We start from the raw sequence: 26,457 nt of genomic DNA on the forward strand, positions 1-26,457 counted from the left end.
AATAGTCAAATATGGCTACCATGTCATGTACTCATTCAAATGTGAATATTCTCCTTATATTTCTTCTTATATTTCTTATGTTTCAAGTTGGGAGAATTTGTCTACTCTGGGGATTTTTTTTCTTCTATCAATTCGTTTATTCTTATTACCATTAAGATTGGTCAAGCATTGACAATGTAAGGAGAAATACGAAGCTGATCACTGTGGAGCGGTGAACACCTTTAACTAGATCCGGATTTTGATGGGTTTAGGGCTAAGCAAGTTTCGTCATTTTTTGACACGAATCTGCTCTGCGACGGAAGATAACTTTGAGAAGCAGACGGTGCACCAAAAAAAAATTTAGAATACACGCTCAAAACGGTGTAAAATGGAATCAAATTTGTCAGAGTTATGCACTTAAAAAACCTATGAACGTTTCTCTGAACATTAAGAGAAAATTTTAGTCCAATTTGCACCAATTGGTGCTATGTTGAACTTTGTAATAACAATTTCCAGTAAGTTGCTCATAGCAGAGGGGAGAGGGAAGGGGGTGAGCGAGCGAGCGTGTGTCCATAGGACTGACTTACCACAAGAAAAACACGCCACGCGCGCGAGGAAACAGAAACTTTCACGCAAGCTCGTATTAATTTTTTTGTCTCACTGTCACTTAAAATCACTGCTTCTTGCAGTCAAACTTTTTCAGTCATCAGTTGAAGTAGGCTCAGAACAAACGTTTTTTTTTTTTTTTATTTTAATTTGTATTGAAACTACCGGATTCCGAATCCGGTCGTTTCAATACATATCAAAAGTCGATTCGGCACGGTTGAGGTCGTTTCGAAACAAAAAACTGCAACAGCTGCAACCTTTTCAAATATCAAAGTAGCACGCGATGCGAGAATCGCGTGATTCCTGAGGTCACGCTATGAGCAACGCTTGCCGCTTAAAGTTGACGCCTCGCTATCAGTAGCAAGCGTGCGCTACACGACACGTGTCATTGAAGAAAATGAAGTCTTAACTTGATCATGAAGAGGTTGCAAGGTTCTCACAGCGGCAACAGTACATGCCGGCTTGACATACTCCATGACGTAGAACTCTTGGCCCATGATCGTCTTGTCCTCGCAGAAAAGATACATTTTAGGAACCGGAAATGAAGTCCCACCGAGAGCAGACATGACTTTGTATTCGACATCGACCTGTTACATTGACACAGTTAGATAATTAATTACTTAGACAGGCCAAGGGAACACCAAAGGAACTAATCCGTATGAATAGCCCTTGACATGATACACAGCTTTCATCAGAAAATATTTTTTTGTCATGCAGTCACCTGCAAATATAATTCTCATGTCGATGTTTTGTATCGAAGGGCTATAGGCGCTGGAAATGGCTGACTTCTTCTTCTTGAAGATTTTTCTTCACACTATTGTATATGGTCTACCAAGGAGATAGCGTTCTCGCAAGACGTCTCTAACAAGGTGGGCCAACCACACGTTTTATTCCCCTTTCACCGCTCAATAAGACCGAGACAAGGTAAGACTGCTATGCACATAACTGACCATTTCGCTTAAAGAAAATTGAGAAAACAATTTCAACATAGAGTAACTGCTCAGTAATGAGTAGTTTTCATTTGAATAGTCACTCTGTAGGAGTTTCATTTACAGATGCGAATGGTAGAACCACCTTGTACAGCATAATAAACAGCATCACAGGAAAGTACTGTTCAGTAGCTTTCATTTGAATGGTCACACTTTAGGATTTCATTCACAGACTCAAAAGTTAGAACAGCATAATAAACAGCACCACAGGAAAATACGTACTGCTCAGTCCCTTCATTTGAATGGTCACGCTTTAAGATTTCAGTCATTCACAAACTCATAACTTTCCTGGACAGCATAAGAAACAGTACCCCGTGACCATGTTTATCCTACATTTGCCGCTCGCTTTTTTCGGTTTCTTAGTAATTGAGTTTTTTTTGGCTCTACTCAAAGGCCAAATTGTTTTTGCATTGTTCTTATCTCCAGCTTCATTTTTCAAAAAAAACATAAACGGCAATCTCACGTTTGCCTTAGTCGTTTAAAATCTCTCTACAGAAACCAACTGTTAGGATAGAGCTTCAATTAGTTTTTAAAAGGAATGCATATAATGAATTCACTGATCGTACCTTGTGGAATCCTACGTACGTACAGTTCCACTGGCGACTTGTGCCGCAGCACGAATTCTTTGCCATATTTTCGAAGCAGAAATGTTGGATTTGAAGTCCCAGCACTGTATAATCAAGTCAATAAAAATAACATTGAAAACGAATTTGGGGTGCGTGATTGGCACTACACATTGTGTGAGTCTACAATGCCTGCATGCATAGTGGATCCCACAAGTTGAAAATCCACTGGTTTTCTACTTAGTGGCACTTACTTTTTATTATCATTTTGAAAACAAAATTAAAAGACCACTAACATCCAGCAAGAGAGCTAATTACCTAAGGCTAATTACCTCGGCATCCTCTCTTGCATCCAGCTGAAAATCTAGAGAATCTCGTTAACAAGTCTTTTGAATACTAAGAGGCAAATATTAATTTCCCCCTAATGCTCGAATACGCGAGTGTTGTTTCTCCTCAACCTTCCCCTTTTTACTAGATTATCTCTTCAGGAATCCATAATGTAATTTTTTATGAAGAACCAGTGGTGAGGTGATATACTCGTCAAACTTGTCGTCAAAAGATCGGGGGTTGGTGGTTCGTGGCTGGGTCGGGGTCTACCTTCCTGCGCTGTTTCGTTAGGAAAGGAAGTTTACTCCACATTGTCTCTCTTTGTTAAAATCGGTACCGACGACATACGTGCTGGGGGTTAGCCTGCACTTAGCCTGCATGGAGGGCATGTGAAAAAAAAGGGTGTCAGTAAAACGCGGGGTCGGGGTCGGGGTCGGGGTCGGGGTCATTTTTTATAATTTTTTATTTTATTTTTTCCCTTTTTTTTTTCAACATCACAGGTCATTTGCTAGTCAAATAAGGATTAAAGTCAATATAAAAAAGTTAAGTCTCTAAAGCTTACTAGCTTAGGATAGGTCATCGGTGACAACACTCGATGCAGTTCCGTATTCTGGCGGACATTGGTTCCGTGAATTGACTACCTTTTATTCTTCTAAGAAACGAAATGAGGCAAAAATACAAAGGTACGAGACAATATATTTCCTTGAACTAACAGATTCTTGAACTAGAATGTGCATGAACTTACTATGAACTTTCCATACATTTGTCTGTAAAGCAAACCAGCCGTGAACTGCTACTAAAAATAGTTCGCGGGAAAAAACACAGGAAAATGTATGGAAAGTTCAAAACACGACTGGACGCTTTCTGGCACAGCCTCCAATTTTTTTTTCTTTAAATCCTTTTCCTAATGCCAAAAGTTTCCAATTCATGAATTTTTCAGCAGCAATGTTTTATGAAAATTATTTGACATCGGATTTCCATTTCAAGCCTGTTTGCCAACGCCTATTTACATGTCAGTTTTGATGTCGGCAATGGGTCGCAATGAGATTTCAGAGTTCTCGTAGAAATTTCAACAAATAACGTCATCATTTAACGAACAAAATGTCACACGCGTATATGCGGAGGTAGTCTCCCGATCCCCCTCGCATCCGTTTTTAGTGTCGTTACGCAACGCTCCTCCAATGGGAAAGCACTAGATAACATCGACCTAAACCTGATGAGGAACAAAACTGATGCTCCTCTTTCTTCACGCTGGGCTAGTACAGAATTTTTGTTATTGTTGATGGGAGGGGGTGGGGTGGGCCTTTATTACCAGTTTGGGCTTTCAGGGTGGGCACTTCGAAGTTGGGTGATTAATCGAATAAATACGTTAATACCAAATGTCACGCTCGTTGACAAGGTCGGCCAAATCCCAGGTCAACCCAACGAGAATATTTGAGCAAAATGACGGAGCTCAGTAAGTAACATGGTTACCCCTCTATTTTTCAGAGTGATTTTACGAAATAGGTAGTAGGATACTACGCGCTATTATGCAGTAATTCCATCGTTTTCTTTTGTTTACTTGTGGCTATTTGTTAGTAGTTATTATTCTCCGTTTCACGGATCAAATAAAATCACTTTAGCATTGCGCAAATATTACTACTGACATAAACAGCCCTTCCAATGTAAATTCTCATTGTACCTGAAGAAGGTTGGTTTGGCCAGCCGAAGCATAGTACAAAACCATATAAAACCATTCTATAGTGTATTGCTGAAAAAATATTCACAAGCAGAGCTGCTCTGCTTGTGAATCACTTTTAGCTCTGGTGTCCACTTTCTTGCCGGTTTTTTAAGGACTTTATTTTCGACTTTCTGGTGGACTTTTTTGGCCGAGGTTTCTGTCAAACAAAACAAAAATTAAAAAAAAGACCAACGCTGATTTCGCCGCCGGGAAGTACAAAATATCTTTTACCACAACTGTTTCTGTGTGTTTCAACGCCAAACCACATTCGATTTGTTAATTTTCCAATATTTCGAAAGGCATTTCTTCAGGGTATGCTTGCTCAAACAAACCTTGTAAGAAGAAAAGCCGTACCTTATAAAATATTGGAAAAATATCATGTACTTCCCTGACCGTGAAATCAGCCTTGCTCTGTTTTTTTAACCTTATTTGTTCTGGAATATATTTTGTTGATTAGATCCTTTGCTACAAGATCCGGTACTTATACTTTGTCGCGGTCCTTGCAAACACAGTTCATTACCGAGTTTTTAGTCGACTCTTTCGCCCAGTCCCCACTCCTCCTAACGTGGGGAAGGAGTGAGTGACGTCAAAAGCCAAACAACCTCTGCGTAGGAGGCTAACTTGACCTGGGAGCTGGTTCAACCCTTCGTTAAAAAAGTAGCGAAACAAGCCCCTAGCAGGGAACATTTGAACACACTATTAAAGAAAGTCAAATTAGTAATAAACCATTTCAATCCTATCTTCAGTTGATCCTGGTTTACTTATACCCCTAACTTGGCACATTTTTCATACCCTCACTTATAAGAACATTGATGACGTCACTTTCCTCTTTATCACAGTTGATGAAAAAATGGCAAGTGATAGGTTGTTTTTTATATAAAATAAAAAAGAAATTACACGGTGGTTTAAAGATACGAATTTATTTTGTCATGTTAAGAATGATATTTTACCGCTCAAAAATAAAATTCATATCTTTGCACCGTCATGTAATATCTTCTATATATTTTACAGCAAACATTTCATGGTAAAAATAAAAAAAAAACGCGTTATTCATATCTAACATCAACATTAAAGAGTAATCCTTATACTTATAAATAAAAAAATACAAAAACTTACAACCTTATTTGTACATGAACACTTTTAATTGGCAAAAAATAATCACAACAATTTAGCATTTCGATAAAAGTGTAACGACGCATTGGTAATACTTGACATCCTCAACATAGAGAATAGTCATTTAATTAAACTTTTAATTCAAAGAGAGCTTTGCTTCCTTTGTCAGCCTTTTTAAAATTAAATTTTATATAAGCTAGCTCCTTTTTATTAAAATAAGATTTATCCTTAGATAGGATTTCATATTCTAAAGCATCAAACAGAGCTCCACCTTCCACACTTGCTTTCTACAAACACCATGAAAAGTCACAAATACTAGCTTGAGTAAGATTAGTAAAATCACTTGCTGAAAAAGAGCTAAGTAAAAGTTTGAAGAAGTCTTTGCTTCCATTTTTTGGCTGAATAAACCCTCGCATGAGCATGCGTTTCTGTCTGGCAGTAAACTAACTCGGGCCAACGTCTTCGATTTTTAGCTGACCATTTAATATAGCTTTGTGTAATTCTCCAAATATCCTTGATGTTCTCAAGTTCAGGTCTACACAACCACTCACAATCTGACAGATGCCTGCATTGTCAAAGGCCATGATACCACGTGAGAGAATCTCCTTTTCACATATGACAACCAGCTTGTGTTCTTTCTCTTTGATTTGTCCTAAGGCCCACATTAAATTGGCAAGTTCCCGAGGCTGGAATTTGGAAATACCTCTGGATAAAATTTCCTTCAGGACAACTTGACAGATTCCAGACACATTCTCTATCTTACAAAATGACAACAATACTGTCCTTAATCGAAGATCCTCAAAATCTTCAATCTTTAGCTGGCCATTTAAAATAGCTTCTTGTAAGCTTTCAAATATCTTTGATGTTCTCAAGTTCAGGTTTGCACATCCTTTTATAATCTGACAGATGTGTGCATTGTTAAAGGCCATGATATCACGTGATAGAATCTGCTTTTCACATATGCCAACCAGCTTTTGTTCTTTCTCTCTGATTTGTCCTAAGACCCACATTAAATTAGCAAGGTCCCGAGGCTGGCATTTGGAAATATCTCTGGATAAAATTTCCTTCAGCACAACATCAAACATTCCAGCAGACCCAGCACTAATCTTACAAAATGACAACAATATTCCCCATAATTGACGATCCTCAAAATCTTCAATCGTTAGCTGGCCATTTAATATAGCTTCTTGTAAGCTTCCAAATATCCTTGATGTTTTCAAATTCAGGTTTGCACATCCATTCACAATCTGGGAGATCCCTGCATTGTGAAAGGCCACAATACCACGTGACAGAATCTCCTTTTCACATAATTTGACCAACTTGTGTTCTTTCTCTCCGATTTGTCCTAAGGCCCACATTAAATTGGCAAGTTGACGAGGCTGGCATTTGGAAATATCTCTGGATAAAATTTCTTTCAGCACAACATCAAACATTCCAGCAGACCCATTACTCATCTTACAAAATGACAACAATATTCCCCATAATTGACGATCCTCAAAATCTTCAATCGTTAGCTGGCCATTTAATATAGCTTCTTGTACGCTTCCAAATATCCTTGATGTTTTCAAATTCAGGTTTGCACATCCATTCACAATCTGGGAGATCCCTGCATTGTGAAAGGCCACAATACCACGTGACAGAATCTCCTTTTCACATAATTTAACCAACTTGTGTTCTTTCTCTCCGATTTGTCCTAAGGCCCACATTAAATTGGCAAGGTCTCGAGGCTGGCAATTGGAAATATCTCTGGATAAAATTTCCTTCAGCACAACATCAAACATTCCAGCAGACCCAGCACTCATCTTACAAAATGACAACAATATTCCCCATAATTGACGATCCTCAAAATCTTCAATCGTTAGCTGGCCATTTAATATAGCTTCTTGTAAGCTTCCAAATATCCTTGATGTTTTCAAATTCAGGTTTGCACATCCATTCACAATCTGGGAAATCCCTGCATTGTGAAAGGTCACAATACCACGTGACAGAATCTCCTTTTCACATACTTTGACCAACTTGTGTTCTTTCTCTCGGGTTTGTCCTAAGGCCCACATTAAATTGGCAAGTTGACGAGGCTGGCATTTGTAGATGACTCCTGTGATGCTTTCCAGCAATGCCAAGTATGGACTGTTTTCTCTCCGTTGTCCCATTTTCAACATTTGCTTCTGTTTTTTATCTCTTTCGGCGATCTTGGCAATGCAGTGAAGCATGGTGACCCTGTTCACTATGTTTGCTGAATTCTTAAAACTGTTGAACAGTTCTAGATGATCATCAACCGTCTTCAGTGATGTTATTCTCTTGTTCAGCTGAATGTTATCTCTGAATGAACGTGTTGGCTTAATAGTGTAGTAGGCAGTGGAATGGTTGATGAGGAAGAGGCTATCAACTTTCCTTGCTGTTTTAGTGATTCTAAGTAACGGCCATGATGAGCTGTGCAAGTTGATGACCCCATTGAAAGTTCCTGATGAAACCTTTTGACTCAAATGTGGATTAAATTGCAGAAAACAAAGGTTTGTAAACGAAGATCTCACTGCATAAACTGCCCTCATGTTTAACTTTGCAAAATTCCACACTACAAAGGACCTTGTTTCCCTCTTCTGTAAAAAAAAAAAAAAAAAGCAAAGAAAATAAATAAACAATGTAATACACTGTACATAATAACAGCAATGGTCGATGGTAAGGGTAGGTGTAGCTTCTTTATGCACAACACGACTTGGAACTAAACTGAGAAATGCCTTTCCTGTAGCTACCCTGTGAGCATCTATATTGACATTTGTGCAGCTTTTAAGACCCAAATATTGTCCAGGGCCTACGTCCAGTATAGATAAGAGGAGCCAAAAGCATTCCACCAAATTTCATTGGATATGTCAGAGGTTTTTGATCGGCTGTCCTAAAAGTAGAATAAAAGGACTAATCATCACTTGAGGCAGACATGTCACCAGAAGCTGCATGCAAGTGAGTTGCAATAATATTATTAGTTTTGGTTTTTCAGGACATTACACTGAACCACTAAACCACACTGAAAGCATGAATATTTTGATATATAAAATATATTAAATATAATAATTTTAATCTTTTATAACCCTTTGAAGCCCAAACAGTGATCAGTATCAAATTTCTCCTTATAGTATCATATCAATGCTTATTTACTGTCTGAGGTTATCAGAATTTGAGGAGACAAGTATGACCACCCAAGTTAGTTTTCTTGATATTTTAATAACTTCACCCCAGATTTTTTATAGAAAAAGTATGGGGACAAGGTAGGAGAATTTGCTCTTTGATATTAGGGGTTAAAGGGTCTATTAAAGGTGGTGGCACTGCAGGGTACTCGACTCCTCACTGTTGATCATCTCTTTGTGTCTCTACAACCAATCCTCTCCAGGATTTCAACACTCCCTGGAAGCAGCCACTTGAGATGCATGTGTACCTCAAGCTATAAAGCTTTACTATAGGTAAATGTTTTACCTACTCATAACAGAAGATATGTATTTTCACCTTTTGAAGAATAAAAGACCCACTATTATTATTATTATTATTATTATTATTATTATTATCGTTATTATATCATCATCATCATCATTATCATAATAATAATAATAATAATAATAATAATAATTATTATTACTATTAAATTATTATTATTATTATTATTTGTGAGATCAGCATCTTACTTCTCCTTACAACATTAACATTGCAGTTGTTGGATGTGAGATGATAGATAGCCAGTGAGGCTTGACTTGTATTACCTTCTCATATCCAACAAGCGTGAGTGAGAATAAAATTGTTGTTCTGCTTTCACTTTGCAAGGACAACCAGAAGATAATAGATAATAAATAATAATAAAAATAATTATTATTTTAATGGTTGCTATTTCTCGGGCCTGGTATAATGGCTCATAGACCAAGGCCACCAGACCACCAAGAAGTCTTTTTAACTATAGCTTTACTAAAATTTGTATTTAAATTTGTATTTAATTTTTCAATGAGAAGAGGTTACCACCGATTTCATTGATACGTGACCCTCGAATAAAAAATCCCGCGAGCATTTGGCGATTCGCTTCCGTCAATCATGCGCTCCTAATATGGTGTTATAGCGGAGCTCCCGCGCGCGCCGCCCCATAGCTAAGAGATTTTGGTAAACCCATCAGTGCGAGAAATTTTGGTTTGGTTATGACGTCACTTCCGTCCGACCGACCGACCGACCGTACATACGTTCGCTACTCCATGTATGCCACCTTTAAATGAGACACTTAAACCCTGCTTTTTTACGGCGGGAAGTGGCATCACCAACTGCGTTTTAGAAAAAAAAATAATAATGATAATTTTGACACAATACAAAGTCAATTTTTGTGACCAACGGAGGGAGAAAGAGCAATACGACTAGCGGCGAGAGAAACAAATTGGCCGGCACATCATCAGAATCTTGAAGTGAAATCATTTTACTCCGATCCGGCGCGACAAAACGTTGGATTTTTCCTCTTGAAGTGAAACGCTTCGCTCACTTAACGTTGTAAAAGGAACTAAAAAAGGTTGGAAATGGAATAAAAGGACTGGTTATTCTGAGAAGAGGTGAGCATATTCATGTGATTTTGTTGACAAAACTTTGCTGGATTGCTATCGTGCACGATCTTGTTTTCTTGCAGTGTTGACACGCCGTTTAATTTAAACTTAAGCTTAATATTGCTAAACTCAGAGCAGTCTTTTGAGCTCATTTTTTTTCGGTCCATGTTCATTATTTTCCTTGGAGTTTTATTTCCTAATCTCCTCCAAATTTTACCTTCCAACAGCGGGAGAAAGAGTTAGACGACTCGTGGCGGGAATTTACATGAAGGGGGCATTGATCATAAACAGCAGGCGCCGTGAGTCTTGAAGGGAAGACCCTAGAAAGTGGAACGGTAGAAAGGCAGAAAATCACCCCAAATCCAAGAACACGGAACGGGTGAGGGTTAGGTTCAAGGGTATAGTTTATTTGGGGTGATTTCCGACGTTCCAGGTTTTAGGATTTGGAGTGATTTTCCACCATTCCGCCCTTCCACCGTTCCGGCTTTTAGCGTCTCCGATCTTGAAGTGAAGCATTTTACTCCGATCCGGCGCAACGAGACGTTGGATTTTTCCTCTTGAAGTGAAACGTTTCGCTCACTTAACGCTGTAAAACGAACGAAAAAATCAGCAATGGAATAAAAGGACTGGTTATTCTTAGAAGAGGCAAGTACATGTATATTCATGTGATTTTGTAGACAAAACTTTGCTGGTTTGCGGCTGTTTTGCAATAAATTGATTTCTTGCAGTGTTGACACGCAGTTAAAACTGCTAAGTTCAGAGTAGTCCTTTGAGCTCATTTTTTTCGGTTCATGTTCATTATTTCGATCCCTTGGCATTTTATTTTCTAATCTGGTCCAATTTTGCCTTCCAACAGCGGGAAAAAGAGCAAGGCGAATTGCGGCGGAAAAGGCTCTTTTAGAGGCGGCACATATCATAAACAGCGGATCTGAAACAGAAATCATTTTACTCTGATCGATCCGCGAAGAAACGTTGGATTTTTCCTCTTGAAGTGAAACTTTTTGCTCACTTGACGTTGTAAAACGAACGAAAAAATCAGCAATGGAATAAAAGGACTGGTCATTTCCAAAGAGGCGAGTATATTTAAGCTTAAGTCTTATATTTGATTTTGTTGACAAAACTTTGCTGACTTTTCCAAGATATTTTTTTGCAGTGTTTACACTGCAACTTGTTTAACTTAAGCTACTGCTAACTTCAGAAAAGTCTCTCGAGCTCATTTTTTCGGTCCATGTTCGTTATTTCTCTTGGAGGTTTATTTTCTAATCTCATTCCTTTTTGCTTCATGTAAGAAAATTTGGTTCTCAGGTATAATTTTTAGTCAGTGAAACAGACGTCTCGTAACACTTTTTTATCGACTTAGCTAGCATAAGCTAAGTACTGACAACTTTTTCTCGCATATATTTCTAATTTTTGTATTTACTTTTGACAATCTTCACAGAGAACAAACACAAATACTTTAAAGGATAGGATATTTCTTTTCAAAAAACGTTGAAAGCGAATGTAAAATTAGTCAATAGTGTGACCTCATTTTCATCATAACATCAAGCGTACGCAAAATTTGTTCGCTTGTTTGTACAAATTTTTGAAGATCGTCGTTTAGTTTATATCTGTTCTGATTGTTATGAATTATCACAGTTTTTTTTCCATTTATTACTTCAGGATACATGTATATTTTAAGTCTGTTTCATGGTTATTGTAGCCTTTTTCTCTTAGGTTTATGTACGGCTTTTTGTTGATAAACAACATTTGCCTAAGACAGTGACAGTTCGCCTCGATCATCTTTAAAACTAAAAAGAATAATAACAACAACAAAAAATACTTTGAACGTGAAGAAAACTATCAAAACTCGATAAATAGCCAATCCCGTCCTGAATATTTACCTACAGTGTACATAATATTTTGATATTTTCTTTGTACCCCCCACTCACATCCATGTAGCTTAGAATGTCAGTTCTGCTGAAATGGGTTTTTGGGTTTCAAGAGGATACCTTACTACCTTAATGTACCTTGTTGTATAGCAGATAGTATTTTTATTTGCATGAGGCCGAGTAGAGTTAAGGTTTAATTTTCAAGCGTCAGGGGTATTTTGCAGAATACCGAACGTTGAATCTATGGAAGTCCTTTAATGCAGACTGGCTGCCATAACAACAAATTAAAGCTAACCGTCTGTATAATCAGTACTTAGCCCTAAACAGAAAAGAAAAGTGCTTAGACCTTGATAACTTTGTTCATTTCTTTCCATTCTTTATCTTCGTAATTTCATAGTGAGCTAGTCACAGTCGTCTTCTAAATTTCTTTGTCTGATTTGTCATGAAATCTGAAAACATTCCATTTTATAGATCTAGAACTGCCATCAGAAATGGCATCTCAGCCACTGAACTGCAGGATAAGTCCTTTCCAGCCAGCTTTCCCCCAGCCACTGCTTTCGTGTGCTCGATGAATCGTGATGCGGTAATCAGACTTGCAAATTCTGGACAATTCAGCATCTCAGAACCTGACCTCATCAAACAATAGCATTATCCAAAACGTGAACTAATACGGAAAAATTTAAAAATCATCATAGGCCCCCATCTGCATAAATTATGAACCTTAACTCAGGAGTGTTTTAAGATTTGCCACTGCCTGGGCACAAAAGCCATGCACAGAGGGTGTAACCTTTACTAGTGGGTTTAGATCTTGTGTTTTAATAGCTGTAGCAAAAAATAATTGATGTACAGTTGTAAGCTTTTTATTTGTCATCACAAATCATGACAGATGTGATGAAAACACAGTATGGCTCCTTGAATCACTTTGTTAATGGAAGTTCTTGTTGAGGCAATTGATATTTAAACTTGTAAATTATCCATTCTTGTGTGAAAGTTTCTGACTGTGCACTTTTCCCATCAAGGGATAGATCCAGTTGTGTATCAAATTTTTTACCTTTTGATAAATGTTGATGTGATGGCAGGATCCAAATTGAATGGGCACTCGCTGAGCATATAAAATTTTTCTTCAGCAATAAAGATTTTAATTAGTTGGCCTGATGTAGGGCTATTGCTCTAGCATGTTGTGTACAACAGAGATTGGCCACTGGATATCTGGGCCTACAATAGCTGTGTTTATAAGCAACAGTCAGCACTGTCACTCAATCATTCTTATAACTATTGAATTGATAAAGGCTACAGACATATGCTGAACAAGGGGCATTCCCTGTATACTTTACAGTGCAACGAACTCAACTGGGGCCACCCAAGCGCAAAGATCAACCAATCACCAACCCTTGCTCGGTGAAAGGAAAAGTAAGAAAAAATGCCCTCTGTTACAACAAATCAGGAGCCGATGATCATGGGCTCCTGGTATTACATTGTTGATGGGGAGTTTGCTGCATATGCATTATGCATATGCAGAGCTCACAAACCTGGTTCCAGGAATCTCATTCCCATTCAAAACTCTCAGAGGACGAGATTGGGGTACAAGCGCAAAGATCAACCAATCACCAACCCTTGCTCGGTGAAAGGAAAATTAAGAAAAAATGCCCTCTCTTACAACAAATCAGGAGCCGATGATCATGGGCTCCTGGTATTACATTGTTGATGGGGAGTTTGCTGCATATGCATTAAAAATATATATAACTTTAGAAAGGATCGATGAGGAACTACGTCCATACGATAAGCCGAGATTTCTATAAATGCTAGCAAAAAAATTGGAGCTCCGCTTTTAGGCTTGGCTAAATATATATATTAGGAATGCCGCTCTTGTGTTCAAAAATATGGCGGCCACTTTGTAGCCTGTTCGTTCGACATGGTTGCTTCTCATTCTTCAAGTTTAAGTTGGAGAGTGGTGTATTTGCTAGTGAATGAATGGATGTTTGAATGAATGTTTATTTCCCAGTCGGGAGGAAGACTAAAGAAACCCTTACGGGCTTTTACAAAGTAGTCCCCCTTTGATTCAAATTACATTTTTAAGCTAAATTAATCAGGATATCAGGTTTGGTGTACAAATAACAGTAATAATAAAAGGTGCAAGTAAAATTATGTAAGTTAACGCCTATATCATAATCATTGAAAGAGAAGGAATTGCTTCATTTTCTTTTTGAAAACATGTATAGAAAGAGATCGTTTTATTTCTAGAGGAGTTTTGTTCCATGTATCAACTATCTTACTTCTTAAAGAGTATTTTCCATAGTTAGTTCGGTTAAAACACTTATGTAGATGTTTTGAATTCCTGGTATTATAATCATGGACTTGCGTGTTTTCAATGCAGAGGTCACTGAAGTAGGTGGGTAACGATTTACTGATAAAACTAAAACTGAAAGATCCGATTAGTAGGTCATTAATTTGGTAAATATTTAAGAGACCCATCTTTATAAAAAGAGGAAGAGATGGTGCGGTATATGGAGAGAATGTTATGATACGTAGTGCTTTTTTTTGTAATTTGAACAATTTCATTAGCCTTGTGGGGTGATTATTTGCCCAAACGGTATTTCCGTAATGCAGGTAAGGGTAAATCAAACTATTGTATAATATTTTCAAGAGTACTTGACTGACAGAGAAGCGAATCCTACATAGCATACCGGTGGCTTTTATTATCTTCTTAGTGATATAATCAATATGATTCTTCCATGTTAAGTGCTGGTCAATTATAATTCCTAAGAATTTAGTTTTATCTACTCTCTGGATCTCCTTATTATCAAGCTTAAGAGTCAGTGATTTTTTTAACTGTTTCTTTGCTGTTCTAAATATTATGTAATTGGATTTTTTTATGTTGAGTGTAAGTTGATTTAGTGTTAACCATTCTTGAACATTAACTAATTCCGCATTTATATTACACTCGAGTTCATTTATGTCTTTACCTGAGCAAAACAGATTAGTATCATCTGCAAATAATATAGTAGATAAATTTTTGGTAGAATTGTTTAGGTCATTAATATAAATTAGGAAAAGTAATGGTCCAAGAATAGATCCTTGTGGGACCCCACACGTAATTGCCATTTCTGTTGATCTGATTTGATTATATTTAACAATTTGTTTTCTGTTGGTAAGGTAATCTTTTATCCATGCAAGACAATTTCCGCGTATACCATAGAAAGAGAGCTTCTTTAGAAGAATATCGTGATTTACTGTGTCAAACGCCTTTGATAAATCAAGAAATATACCAACAGTGAACTGGTTATTTTCTATCCCTTGTGTTATTTTATCAACAAGTTCAATTATTGCATAATCAGTAGTGCTTTTACTTCGAAATCCATATTGATGGTCAAATAAAATTTTATTTCTATCTACATAGTTCATTAATCTTTTGTACATCAGTTTTTCTAGTATTTTCGAAAAACAGGGGAGAATAGAGATTGGTCTGTAATTTGAAAATACATTTTTATCAGATGATTTATACACCGGTGTTACCAAAGCTACTTTCAATTCATCTGGGACTTTACCAGTTGAAAAAGTAAGATTAAAAATGTGAGACAGGGGTAGAGATATGTAAGGGGCGACATGTTTAACTACTTTGCTGTTTATGTCATCAATACCACAACTTGATTTGTTTGCCATTTTAACAATTTCTTTGTTTACTTCAGCACATGTAGTGTCATGTAAAAACATGGAGTCACAATAATTTCCCTTTAGAAATTTGTAAAATTCATCCGAACCGTCATCAAATTTCATAGCTAGATTAGGCCCAACATTTACAAAGAATTCATTAAATTTATTTGCAATCAAATTAGGATCACTGATTTCATCATTTTCATTGTTCAGAAAAGAACTGGGAAGAGAGTTATATGATTTTCTATTACCAAGTAATTCATTAATAGTATTCCACGTCGATTTTATATTATTTTGTCCTTGACTGAATTTTTTACAATAATAATTCTTTTTAGCAATTCTGATTAGATGATTCAATTTATTTCGATATAATTTATAATCATGTTCATTTTTTAATGTCGGACTCTTTAAAAATTTATTATAGAGTAATTCCTTGGTTTTTGAAGATTTTCTTAAACCTTTTGTTATCCATAAATTGTTATACCTTCGTGTACCTATACGTTTAGTCATTTTAACTGGAAAATGTTTATTATAATGGTCAGAGAATTCAGCGAGAAATGCTTTAAAAGACTCCGCCGGGTCATTCTTAGATAACGTGGTTAGCCAATCACAGGTTTTAAGACAACTAGAGAATGAATCTAGAGATTTCTTATCTATTATTCTAGTTACATAACTACCTGATTCAGAGCTCACAGTATTAATGTGCATCTCATGCTTCGTAATGGTGAAAATAGGTAGATGATCAGATATATCATTAACCATGATACCACTTAGGTGTTCAGTGTGACTTAAATTGTTAGTGAAAATGTTATCTATTAGTGTTGCAGTAGATTTAGTTATCCGTGTTGGTCTTGTAATTAGTGGTATATAACCCGATGATGAAAATTGATTAAAAAATAAATTTGAGAAATTACATTGATCATATTTTAGAAGATCAATATTGAAATCACCCATGATGTAGCATGGCTTATTTCGTTTATCCAATCTTGACAATACGATTTTGAGGTCACTTTCAAAATCATTAAATATGTTATCAGGAGGCCTATATATGACGCCAACAATTATGTTTTTAGATTTCTCATTTAAAATTTCAATAAAGAGAGACTCAATGTTACTGGCGCTGTTTTCAATAGTTAAGTCATTTCTTATTTTAATATTTAAATCATTTCTTGAGAAAATACAAATCCCTCCCCCAACTTGATTTTGCCTATTAAACTTAGTCAAATTGTACCCGGGGATCAAAATATTGCTGTCATTATCGTTTAGCCAAGTTTCAGTAAGTGCTATAATAGAAAATGTATGAGTCAATGTTTGTAAATAATTTAAAAAGGCATCAAACTTATTCCTTATACTCCTAATATTTAAATGTAGCAATGATAGCGCATTATTTGTGTTATGTCTGGAAGTGATTGAACTGTTAAATTCCTCTGTGGAATAGAAATTACAAGTCTTAACGGGGTTATCATCTGTAAAATTTCTGTCATTATGGAAGAACGCTTCCTGTTGCTGCTGTCCAAACGGGTTAAAGATAAGATTGTCTAGTCTGTTTCTTTGATTTCTTAACATGGTTCTAAGTTCATTTCTAGTTGTTTCAAAATTATTCTGTAAGCTATCATCATCAATATTATTAAAAGGCAAGCAACTATCCAAACACTGATAACATGTAAACACTTCATCACTGCTGGGAAGAATAGCTAATCGCAGACAATGCTTATTGTAGTGGTAATCATTAAAACAGATGGTACATGTTATTGACCTTTGATTATGATTCACTTCATATCCGCACAAGTTACAAGTTTTACTCTCTTTCCTCATCGCAAGTTGGATAATTAGTTATTCTCAAGCGAATCTCAGTAAATTTTGGAACGAAAAGAGATAATAATTATGGTCTAATACGTGCTTAAAACACTTATCTTTGTGGATAAGATCAATGCAGGGGTTGTGCAGGGGTTGAGCATTAATTGATGGAAGCCACTGCGCTGACTGTCTTTCCTCTTGCGTACTGAACTGAGCCATCCCTGTATATTTTCATCTTCGTACATTCCTGGATATTGCTCAATTACTCTCCTTATAAACAATGTACGTCATGTGCTGTAAATGATAAAAGGTGATCAATGTCATCTACTGCATGCTTGTTTATGCCGATTTATGCGATTCTTTTTTCACCTACCGTCCATTTGCCTTGCTTTAATGGTTGCTATTTCTTGGACCTGGTATAATGGCTCATAGACCAAGGCCACTTGATCCAACCAAATCCCTGGAATTGCATTATACAATGGTCTAGTTTTTAATTACACTAGTAATTCTTGAAATATAGATGTGATGGAAAGAAAGACAAAAATTGGCCGAGACAATTTCCTCAATGCTATACTGTTAACTTAATCCTAGCCCTTCCCAAAAGAAATGTTTTGAGATCAGTCAAAAAAATTAATTTTATTAGCTCATGTTGGAGATGTTTAAGGGTTGGCAATAAGTGAATCTCAGGTCTCTGGCTGTAACTATATTAAAGGGCACCTTGTAAGACTATTTTATGATATCTCTCAGTTAGTATGTGTGATGTGATTGGTCAATTTAGTGGGCTGAACTTCACTGTATGGCCCGCTAAATTTGAAAGTTTCCTTTCCCGCACGCCCGATTAACCTCAGAGATATAACAAATAATTAATCTTAAAGTTTCGCTTGGCAAGTTGGATGATTTATCATGATGCTCAATTTGCAAATTTGCTCCCACGTTTCGCGATTGGTTTCACGTCGGTTTATATTGAAGCTATCACCATACTTGCAGAGTTACTTTGATCCCCAAGAGAAAAGTCGAAGGGAGCTCTTAAAGTTCTCGCAAGGAGTAATGACCCAAAAAGCAAGGAAAATCGAATTGTTGTCATTTTCATTGCACAGCGCAGTCGAGACGTAAAAGCGGTTGCAAGCTATTTATAGTCACTACCTTTAATAGCACTTCTGTATTAAGTGTAAGAACTTGCTTTAGTTCAAGATGGAAACTGAAATAAAAGAAGACATTCTTAAGTTGGCAAAGTTCTAAAAATAAGCATAACTGGCGTCCGACAGAAGGACCCCCCACAGTGACAGAGCTTTCACAAGCTGAGAACTTAGTTCTGAGATCAACTCAACATTACCACTATAAAGAAGAGATCAACACCCTTAGTAAGCTTGAAGGCAACAATAACCAATTTCAAGATCGCCACAGTGCGCGGAAAAGAAACAGCATTGTCAAAAGAAGACATTCTTAAGTTGGCAAAGTTCTAAAAATCTGTTGACCAAGCCAACATTTCTTCTGTCTAATATAATCGAAAATAAAGTATCACCACTACTGTGGTTGTTGATGTTTGATCGATATACCTTGGTTGTCCGTAGTTTTCTTCTTGGACAACTAGCCTTACATTTTACCGAAAAATTGGTTGCTTGATAAACATTTTAGTCATCTTGAACGACTGGACGACTGCTAATTTCGAGCACTGTAATATACTTTGTTCTTTAAGCCATTATCCTGCGACTGCATGAGACCAGGACTGGAGGAATGCCAGTTGTTATACCTAAGACTAAAGTATTCATCTACAGTACTGCACTGTGGGATTGAAGGCCCATGAGTTCTATTAGCTTAGACTAAATTACTCATTAGATTTATGCTCTTCAAAATGGGCTGGGGTCATAAGCTCCTGGCTGGGTATTCTGTAATTGCTCCAAAATATATCATGAACCCTTTTATCTCAGTGCACTATAATATTAAAACAAACAACATTCTTCAGGTCAGCCAAAAGTTGCAGTAAAATATATGAAAAAGACTTCCAATTCAAGATTTTGAAATACGATTTTTCTGAAATTTCATGTTAAGTTCAATTTGTATATAATTTATTTATTTCAATTTCAAGCAGTATAAGAGCAGAAACGAATGATAAAATCCGACGTTTCGGAGTGATCATGACTCCATTTTTTTTTCCATTTTCAATTTTACTGATTTAATTATAGTGTCCCCAATTAGTGCTACTGACTGCTAAATACGTCAACACTTAAATGGAGTCATTTATAATTTATTTATTTATTTATTTTATTGCCAGATGTGCATGTGTATATCTTTGGAAGCCTGCATCAACCAGTCATGTTGAAAAGCAGACCATGCAGACTGCAGACGGAGTGTTATTTTTTTTTACTTGTACCTTAATTTTTCTTGTGATTTTCTCATTTTTCAGCCATGGCCATTACAGGTACACATATTAATGTGTTTCAAGGTTTTTTCGAAGGGCTGAAAATGGCACAAGTTGGTTATAATTGGAAAGGCACTGTGGCTCCCGTGTTGATTGAATAAAAAAAAAGCGTGTAGATTTCCTTCCAAGGACCTCTGTAAATTTTGTTCCTTGCATCGTGTTGTTGCCCAATGTAACTTGATACATGTGAAGGAATTTGGTTGCCTAGCATGTGACAAAAATCTTGCCAGTGTTGTCAGTGTGGCAATTCCTTTCTATGTCCAAACGACGGCTTCTGTCAGTGTTTTATAACGTTAGTAGAAGCTTTAAATCTTGCAAAAGATGCTATTTTGGCTTTATCCAAGCGAACGTACTGAATATAGAAATGCGTCAAGCGTTGCGGTACTCAGTGGACTCGCAGTGTTTACGTTTGTTCTGGGTAATCGATCTGATCGCTCACACTGGACCCGAATGAAGTTTTGCAAAATTGAAGTTTCCTATTTTACCCCAAGCCTTTAACCAACGGAATTGCCTTGCATCTTTAAAGTCAACTGAACGATTACATTTTGCGGCCGGAGATAGTAAATGCTTGAGGTGGAGTGAGGGAAAGTTCATGGTAAGTCAGCAAATATGCAAATCGGAACTGAAGCGCGCTGGAGGAACGAAGTCTGTTGAATTTACTGATTTTATTCCAGGTCGTAATTTATTTGTTTATTCTATAGAATATTTTACCCCGAACTCTGTTTAATTCTCGAACTACCTACAGAATCATCATTGGGGCAAGGGATGATTTTTAGATGCGTATTCGCGTCCGCAGCAGACGCGTATTAGTTCGCTTAATTCAATACAATTTACAAATACAATACAGCCATGTACACAACATTTACAGCGCAAGATGGAAAAAATAAAGAAAGTTAAGGGAAGAAGATAAATGGCGAGAAAACCTGAAAGAAACCGCGGGGCTTGTAACAAGTCAGGCTTCCTCACTTAACATTCTGGCCTGCACCGTAACAAAGGAAGCGGGAAACTAGCTAGTGAAAGTATTTACTACTTTAATTAATGTCTTACAGGCAAAATTAAGGTACAAGCAAAAAAAATAACACTCAGTCTGCACGGTCTGCGTTTCAACATGACCGGCATTCGGCATTCAACCGTGCCGATTGTGAAAAAGCTTTCGCGAATTTAGTGGTTGCCAAAAAGCAACAGACTCATTCTATGAATCCTACTCGAAGTAAAGCAACCGTTATTGAAGCTGAATATACAAGGATGGATAAGATGAAGAACGATGTAAACGTCAGCATCTCTTAACGTCAACTAGGCTAAAGTCATATGTGGTGCGGCGGGGTACTCTGCGTGTGTCTGTGCGCCCTTTACCTTTTTACACTTGGAAGTCACGTCGTTTAAAGGATAAAGGAGTAAGTTTAAACCATACCTTCAATTTATTCCTCGAACTTCGCTAGAATTGAACAGCTTGCAAATTGTAACCGGGGATTGTCACAAACCCGCCATCTTGCGACAGGAGTTCTGCTGAGTAACCGCTCTATATTACTTACATACAGTGCAAAGCCCAAAAGGGCGGGAAAAAATTTGTCCACATTTTCCTCGTCCCCACTACCGGCCCCTGGGTCTCCGACGATGGTGGCGTCTGAAAAACCGAATAAATCACAACAAGAGCTTGGTATAATCGGAGATGGAGACGGTAAGCTTGGGGTCAACGCGAACCAATGCGTTGTATTAAAAATAAAAATTGTAGAAAAAATTGCCCCATCGGCCCCTCAAGTCATAAACCCGCGGGGATACGCGCAAATTTGCTACTACCTAATATAGACAATAGCAATCTCGTACCCAGGCTTTTTGGTCAGCGAATGGGCGCTGGGAGAGAGTCTCTCCTGGCGACCAACCGCTAGCCGAAGAGCCTGATAGAACATTTTCCTAGAGAGAATTTGTACCGGATAATTGGGGGTAACCATGCATTTTTCAGAGGCCCGCATTAAGATGGGGGTACACCTGAAAGCCGTTTTCACGCCGCTTAAAATCAGTCAAATGGAAATATCTTATTCCATTTCAAGCAATACAAAAACCCTCCATTCATTACACAAATCAATGATTTGGGGTGTTTTATGAATTTTTGGGTGATTTTTAGGTATATTTGGAAGGAAATAATTTTCTTGAAGGATTGGTAAAATTAAAAGAAATAAGAAATGTTGAAGATTTAGGGAATCTAGAATATGTAGTTAATAATTAATAGACGGACACCAAGTTAGTCCACTAGAAACCTGGGGTGCTCTTGCGTGGGTATCAACTGTCTGTTAGTGTTCCAAAAATTATTTTCTTTCTTCTATCCATTCTTAAAACCTCTTCAAATTTCACTCAAATTCAGGTAGAGCCCCACCTTAATGCAGACAGTGGTTTTTAATACCCCAAACGTTGCCTTACCCTCCTACACAGACGGTTTTTGGCTTGTCACGTTACGCAATTCTCCTAACGTGAGGAGGAGTGTGTGACGTCAAAAGCCGAACAATCTCTGCGTAGGAGGCTAGCTTGACCTAGGAGCTGGTTCAACCCGTCACTAAAAAAGTAGCGAAACAAGCCCCTGCCAGGGAAGATTTGCACACACTTCGGGACTCATTAAAGGTGAGGTGACTTTCAGAACTTAAAAATAGAGCTATTCTAGCCATTATTAAAAAAAAAATCAAATCAGTAATAAACCATTTCAATCCTATCTTCAGTTGATACTGATTTACTGATATCCCTAACTTGGCATATTTTTCATACCCTCACTAGTTAGAACATTGATGACGTCACTTTCCTCTTAATCACGGTTGATGAAAAAAGGCGAGCGATAGGTTGGTTTTTATATATTTTTAAAATAAATAGGAAATTACGTGGTGGTTTAAATATATGAATTAAATTTTCTCGTATTAAAAACGATATTTTACCGCTCCAAAATAAAATTAATATCTTCGCCCCGTCATGTAATTTTAAGGCAAACATTTCATGGTAAAAGTCAAAACAACGCATTATTCATATCTAACATCAACATTAAAGAGTAATCCTTACACTTATAAATCAAAAAATACAAAAACTAAAACAAAACAAACACATAACCTAATTTGTACATGAACACTAATTGGCAAAAACCAATCACATCAAAACATTTCAATAAGTGTAACAACGCGTTGGTAATACTTGACATCTTCAACATAGAGAATAGTCATTATCCTTTTAATTCAAAGAGAGCTTTTCTTCCTTTGCCAGCCTCTTTAAACTTAAATTTTATATAAGCTAGCTCCTTTTTATTAAAATAAGATTTTTCCTTAGATAGGATTTCATATTCTAAAGCATCAAACAGAGCTCCACTTTCCACACTTGCCTTCGACAAACACCATGCAAAGGCACAAATATCAGCTTGAGTAAGATTACTGAAATCATTTCCTGAAAAAGAGCTTAGTAAAAGTTTGAAGAAGTCTTTGCTTCCATTCTTGGACTGAATAAACCCTCGCATGAGCATACGTTTCTGTTTGGCAGTAAAATCACTTGCGCCACGCTGAACTACTTCTGCTTAAATGACGTCATACAGCTTACTATCTGACCAACCCGCTCTTCCAAGAGACCAGGCAACTTGACACAAATTACCATTACTAACCTGCTTGAGATCTCTCAAACAGAACGCGCCATCGATTTCAGCAACCAATATGTCATCAAGCCTTTCAGCAGAAACAAATGACAAAAGGATCAACACAAGCTCGTGAACTTGAAACTTACAAAGCCCACGGTCTAAGACTTCTTTCTTAACAAGATCAAATGCTTTTGCTTTTCTCACTTCTCTCTTAGCAAATGACCAAACAATTCGAGACAGCTCAAAATTATTGATTGAACCTCTTCACACCTCTTGCGACAAGTTCATAATCCAAAACATGGAAAAGTTCTTTGCCTCCTTTCTCAGCTGTGGCAAAGGCCCACAGTATACGAAACAAATCAGCGTTGCGAAAATCAGTTGTTCCACGCTTTAGAATTTCTGCTTCTATTCGGTCAAACAACTCATCTGCTTGGAACTTCATCACTGCAAACGACAACACAATCTGGGCCAAACAACGGATGTCAACCCTTGACAAATCTCGTGACAAAATTTCCCTCAAGACAACATTAAACATTTCAAGCGACCCATTTTCTATCTGACAAAATGACGACAACATTCCAGACAACCCACGATCATCAACGTCTTCAATTTTTAGCTGATCATTTAATATAGCTTCTTGTAATTTCCCAAATATCCTTGATGTTCTTAAGTTCAAGTTTGCACAGCCATTCACAATCTGAGAGATGCCTGCATTGTCAAAGCCCACAATATCACGTGACAGAATCTCATTTTCACATTCGTCAACCAACTTGTGTTCTTTCTCTCCGATTTTTCCTAAAGCCCTCATTAAATTGGCAAGTTCCCGAGGCTGGCATTTGGAAATATCTCTGGATAAAATTTCCTTCAGGACAACATCAAACATTCCAGCAGACCCATTATTTGTCTTACAAAATGACAACAACATTCCATACAGACCACGATCATCAAAATCTTCAATCTTTAGCTGACCATTTAATATAGTGTCTTGTAGGCTTCCAAATATCCTTGATGTTCTTAAGTTCAGGTTTGCACATCCATTTACAATCTGGTAGATGTGTACATTCTCAAAGGCCATGATACCACGTGACAGAATCTGCTTTTCACATATGTCAACCAACTAGTGTTCTTTCTCTCCGATTTTTCCTAAGGCCCACATTAAATTGGCAAGTTCCCGAGGCTGGCATTTGGAAATATCTCTGGATAAAATTTCCTTCAGGACAACATCAAACATTCCAGCAGACCCATTATTCGTCTTACAAAATGACAACAACATTCCATACAGACCACGATCCTCAAAATCTTCAATCTTTAGCTGACCATTTAATATAGTGTCTTGTAGGCTTCCAAATATCCTTGATGTTCTTAAGTTCAGGTTTGCACATCCATTTACAATCTGGCAGATGCCTACATTCTCAAAGGCCATGATACCATGTGACAGAATCTGCTTTTCACATATGTCAACCAACTTGTGTTCTTTCTCTCCGATTTGTCCTAAGGCCCACATTAAATTGGCAAGGTCCCGAGGCTGGCATTTGGAAATATCTCTGGATAAAATTTCGTTCAGGACAACATCAAACATTCCAGCAGACCCAGTACTCATCTTACAAAATGACAACAATATTCCCCATAATTCACGATCCTCAAAATCTTCAAGCGTTAGCTGACCATTTAATATAGCTTCTTGTAAGCTTCCAAATATCCTTGATGTTCTCAAGTTCAGGTTTGCACATCCATTCACAATCTGGGAGATGCCTGCATTGTCAAAGGCCACGATACCACATGACAGAATCTCCTTTTCACATACTTCAACCAGCTTGTGTTCTTTCTCTCCAATTTTTCCTAAGGCCCACATTAAATTGGCAAGTTCCCAAGGCTGGCAGTTAGAAATACCTCTGGATAGAATTTCGTTCAGGGCAATGTGACAGATTCCAGACACATTCTCTATCTTACAAAATGACAACAATACTATCCTTAATTGAAGATCCTCAAAATCTTCTATCTTTAGCTGGCCATTTAAAATAGCTTCTTGTAAGCTTCCAAATATCCTTGATGTTCTTAAGTTCAGGTTTGCACATCCATTCACAATCTGACAGATGGCTGCATTGTCAAAGGCTACGATACCATGTGACAGAATCTCCTTTTCACATTCTTCAACCAGCTTGTGTTCTTTCTCTTCGATTTTTCCTAAAGCCCACATTAAATTGGCAAGGAAGCGAAGCTGGCATTTGGAAATATCTCTGGATAAAATTTCCTTCAGGACAACATCAAACATTCCAGCAGACCCATTATTCGTCTTACAAAATGACAACAACATTCCATACAGCTCAGGATCCTTTAAATCTTCAATCTTTAGCTGACCATTTAATATAGCATCTTGTAAGCTTCCAAACATCCTTGATGTTCTCAAGTTCAGGTTTGCACATCCATTCACAATCTGGGAGATGCCTGCATTGTCAAAGGCCATGATACCACGTGACAGAATCTCCTTTTCACATACTTTGACCAACTTGTGTTCTTTCTCTCCGATTTGTCCTAAGGCCCACATTAAATTGGCAAGTTCCCGAGGCTGGCATTTAGAAATGTCTCTGGATAAAATTTCCTTCAGGACAACATCAAACATTCCAGCAGACCCATTATTCGTCTTACAAAATGACAACAACATTCCATACAGACCACGATCCTCAAAATCTTCAATCTTTAGCTGACCATTTAATATAGCGTCTTGTAAGCTTCCAAATATCCTTGATGTTCTTAAGTTCAGGTTTGCACATCCATTCACAATCTGACAGATGCCTGCATTGTCAAAGGCCACGATACCACATGACAGAATCTCCTTTTCACATACTTTAACCAGCTTGTGTTCTTTCTCTTCCATTTTTCCTAAAGCCCACATTAAATTGGCAAGGTCCCGAGGCTGGCATTTGGAGATGACTACTGTGATGCTTTCCACCAATTCCAAGTATGGACTGTTTTCTCTATGTTGTCCCATTTTCAACATTTGCTTCTGTTTTTTATCTCTTTCGGTGATCTTGGCAATGCGGTGAAGCATGGTGATCCTGTTCACTATGTTTGTTGAATTTTTAAAACTGTCAAACAGTTCTAGCTGATCTTTAACTGTCTTCAGTGATGTTATTTTCTTGTTCAGCTGAATATTATCTCTGAACGGATGTGTTGGCTTAGTAGTGTAGCACGCAGTGGAATGGTTAATGAGGTAGAGGCTATCATCTTTCCCCGCTGTTTTAGTGATTCTAAGTAACGGCCATGATGA

General features: G+C 37.3%; 3 protein-coding genes across 7 annotated transcripts in view; 1 reads left to right on the forward strand and 2 right to left on the reverse strand.

The window, feature by feature from the left end:
- The window catches only part of LOC146487411 (uncharacterized), an 81,482-nt gene that overhangs the window by 38,670 nt on the left and 16,355 nt on the right, over positions 1-26,457 (reverse strand). Inside the window, exon 1 of one of the 5 annotated variants that reach the window (XM_085087772.1) lies at positions 21,003-21,079. The exons of 3 other annotated variants lie outside the window; for them this stretch is intronic. The gene's annotated coding sequence lies outside the window, so the exon portion shown is untranslated. Of the gene's footprint in view, positions 1-21,002; positions 21,080-26,457 lie in introns of those variants that run through there. One more of the 5 variants, XM_085087747.1, reaches the window with a different exon arrangement.
- Positions 1-26,457, forward strand: part of LOC146487413 (uncharacterized) — a 67,760-nt gene that overhangs the window by 11,284 nt on the left and 30,019 nt on the right. The gene's annotated exons all lie outside the window — the stretch shown is intronic.
- On the reverse strand, positions 5,420-6,685 carry LOC146487414 (uncharacterized). Its single transcript, XM_085088637.1, has one exon. It carries the CDS (start codon positions 6,653-6,655, stop codon positions 5,741-5,743), a length of 915 nt encoding a protein of 304 aa, XP_084944763.1. The 5' UTR covers positions 6,656-6,685; the 3' UTR covers positions 5,420-5,740.

Source organism: Pavona decussata, unplaced genomic scaffold, assembly GCF_977016875.1.
Source record: "Pavona decussata unplaced genomic scaffold, jaPavDecu1.1 SCAFFOLD_16, whole genome shotgun sequence".
Taxonomy (NCBI): Eukaryota; Metazoa; Cnidaria; class Anthozoa; order Scleractinia; family Agariciidae; genus Pavona; species Pavona decussata.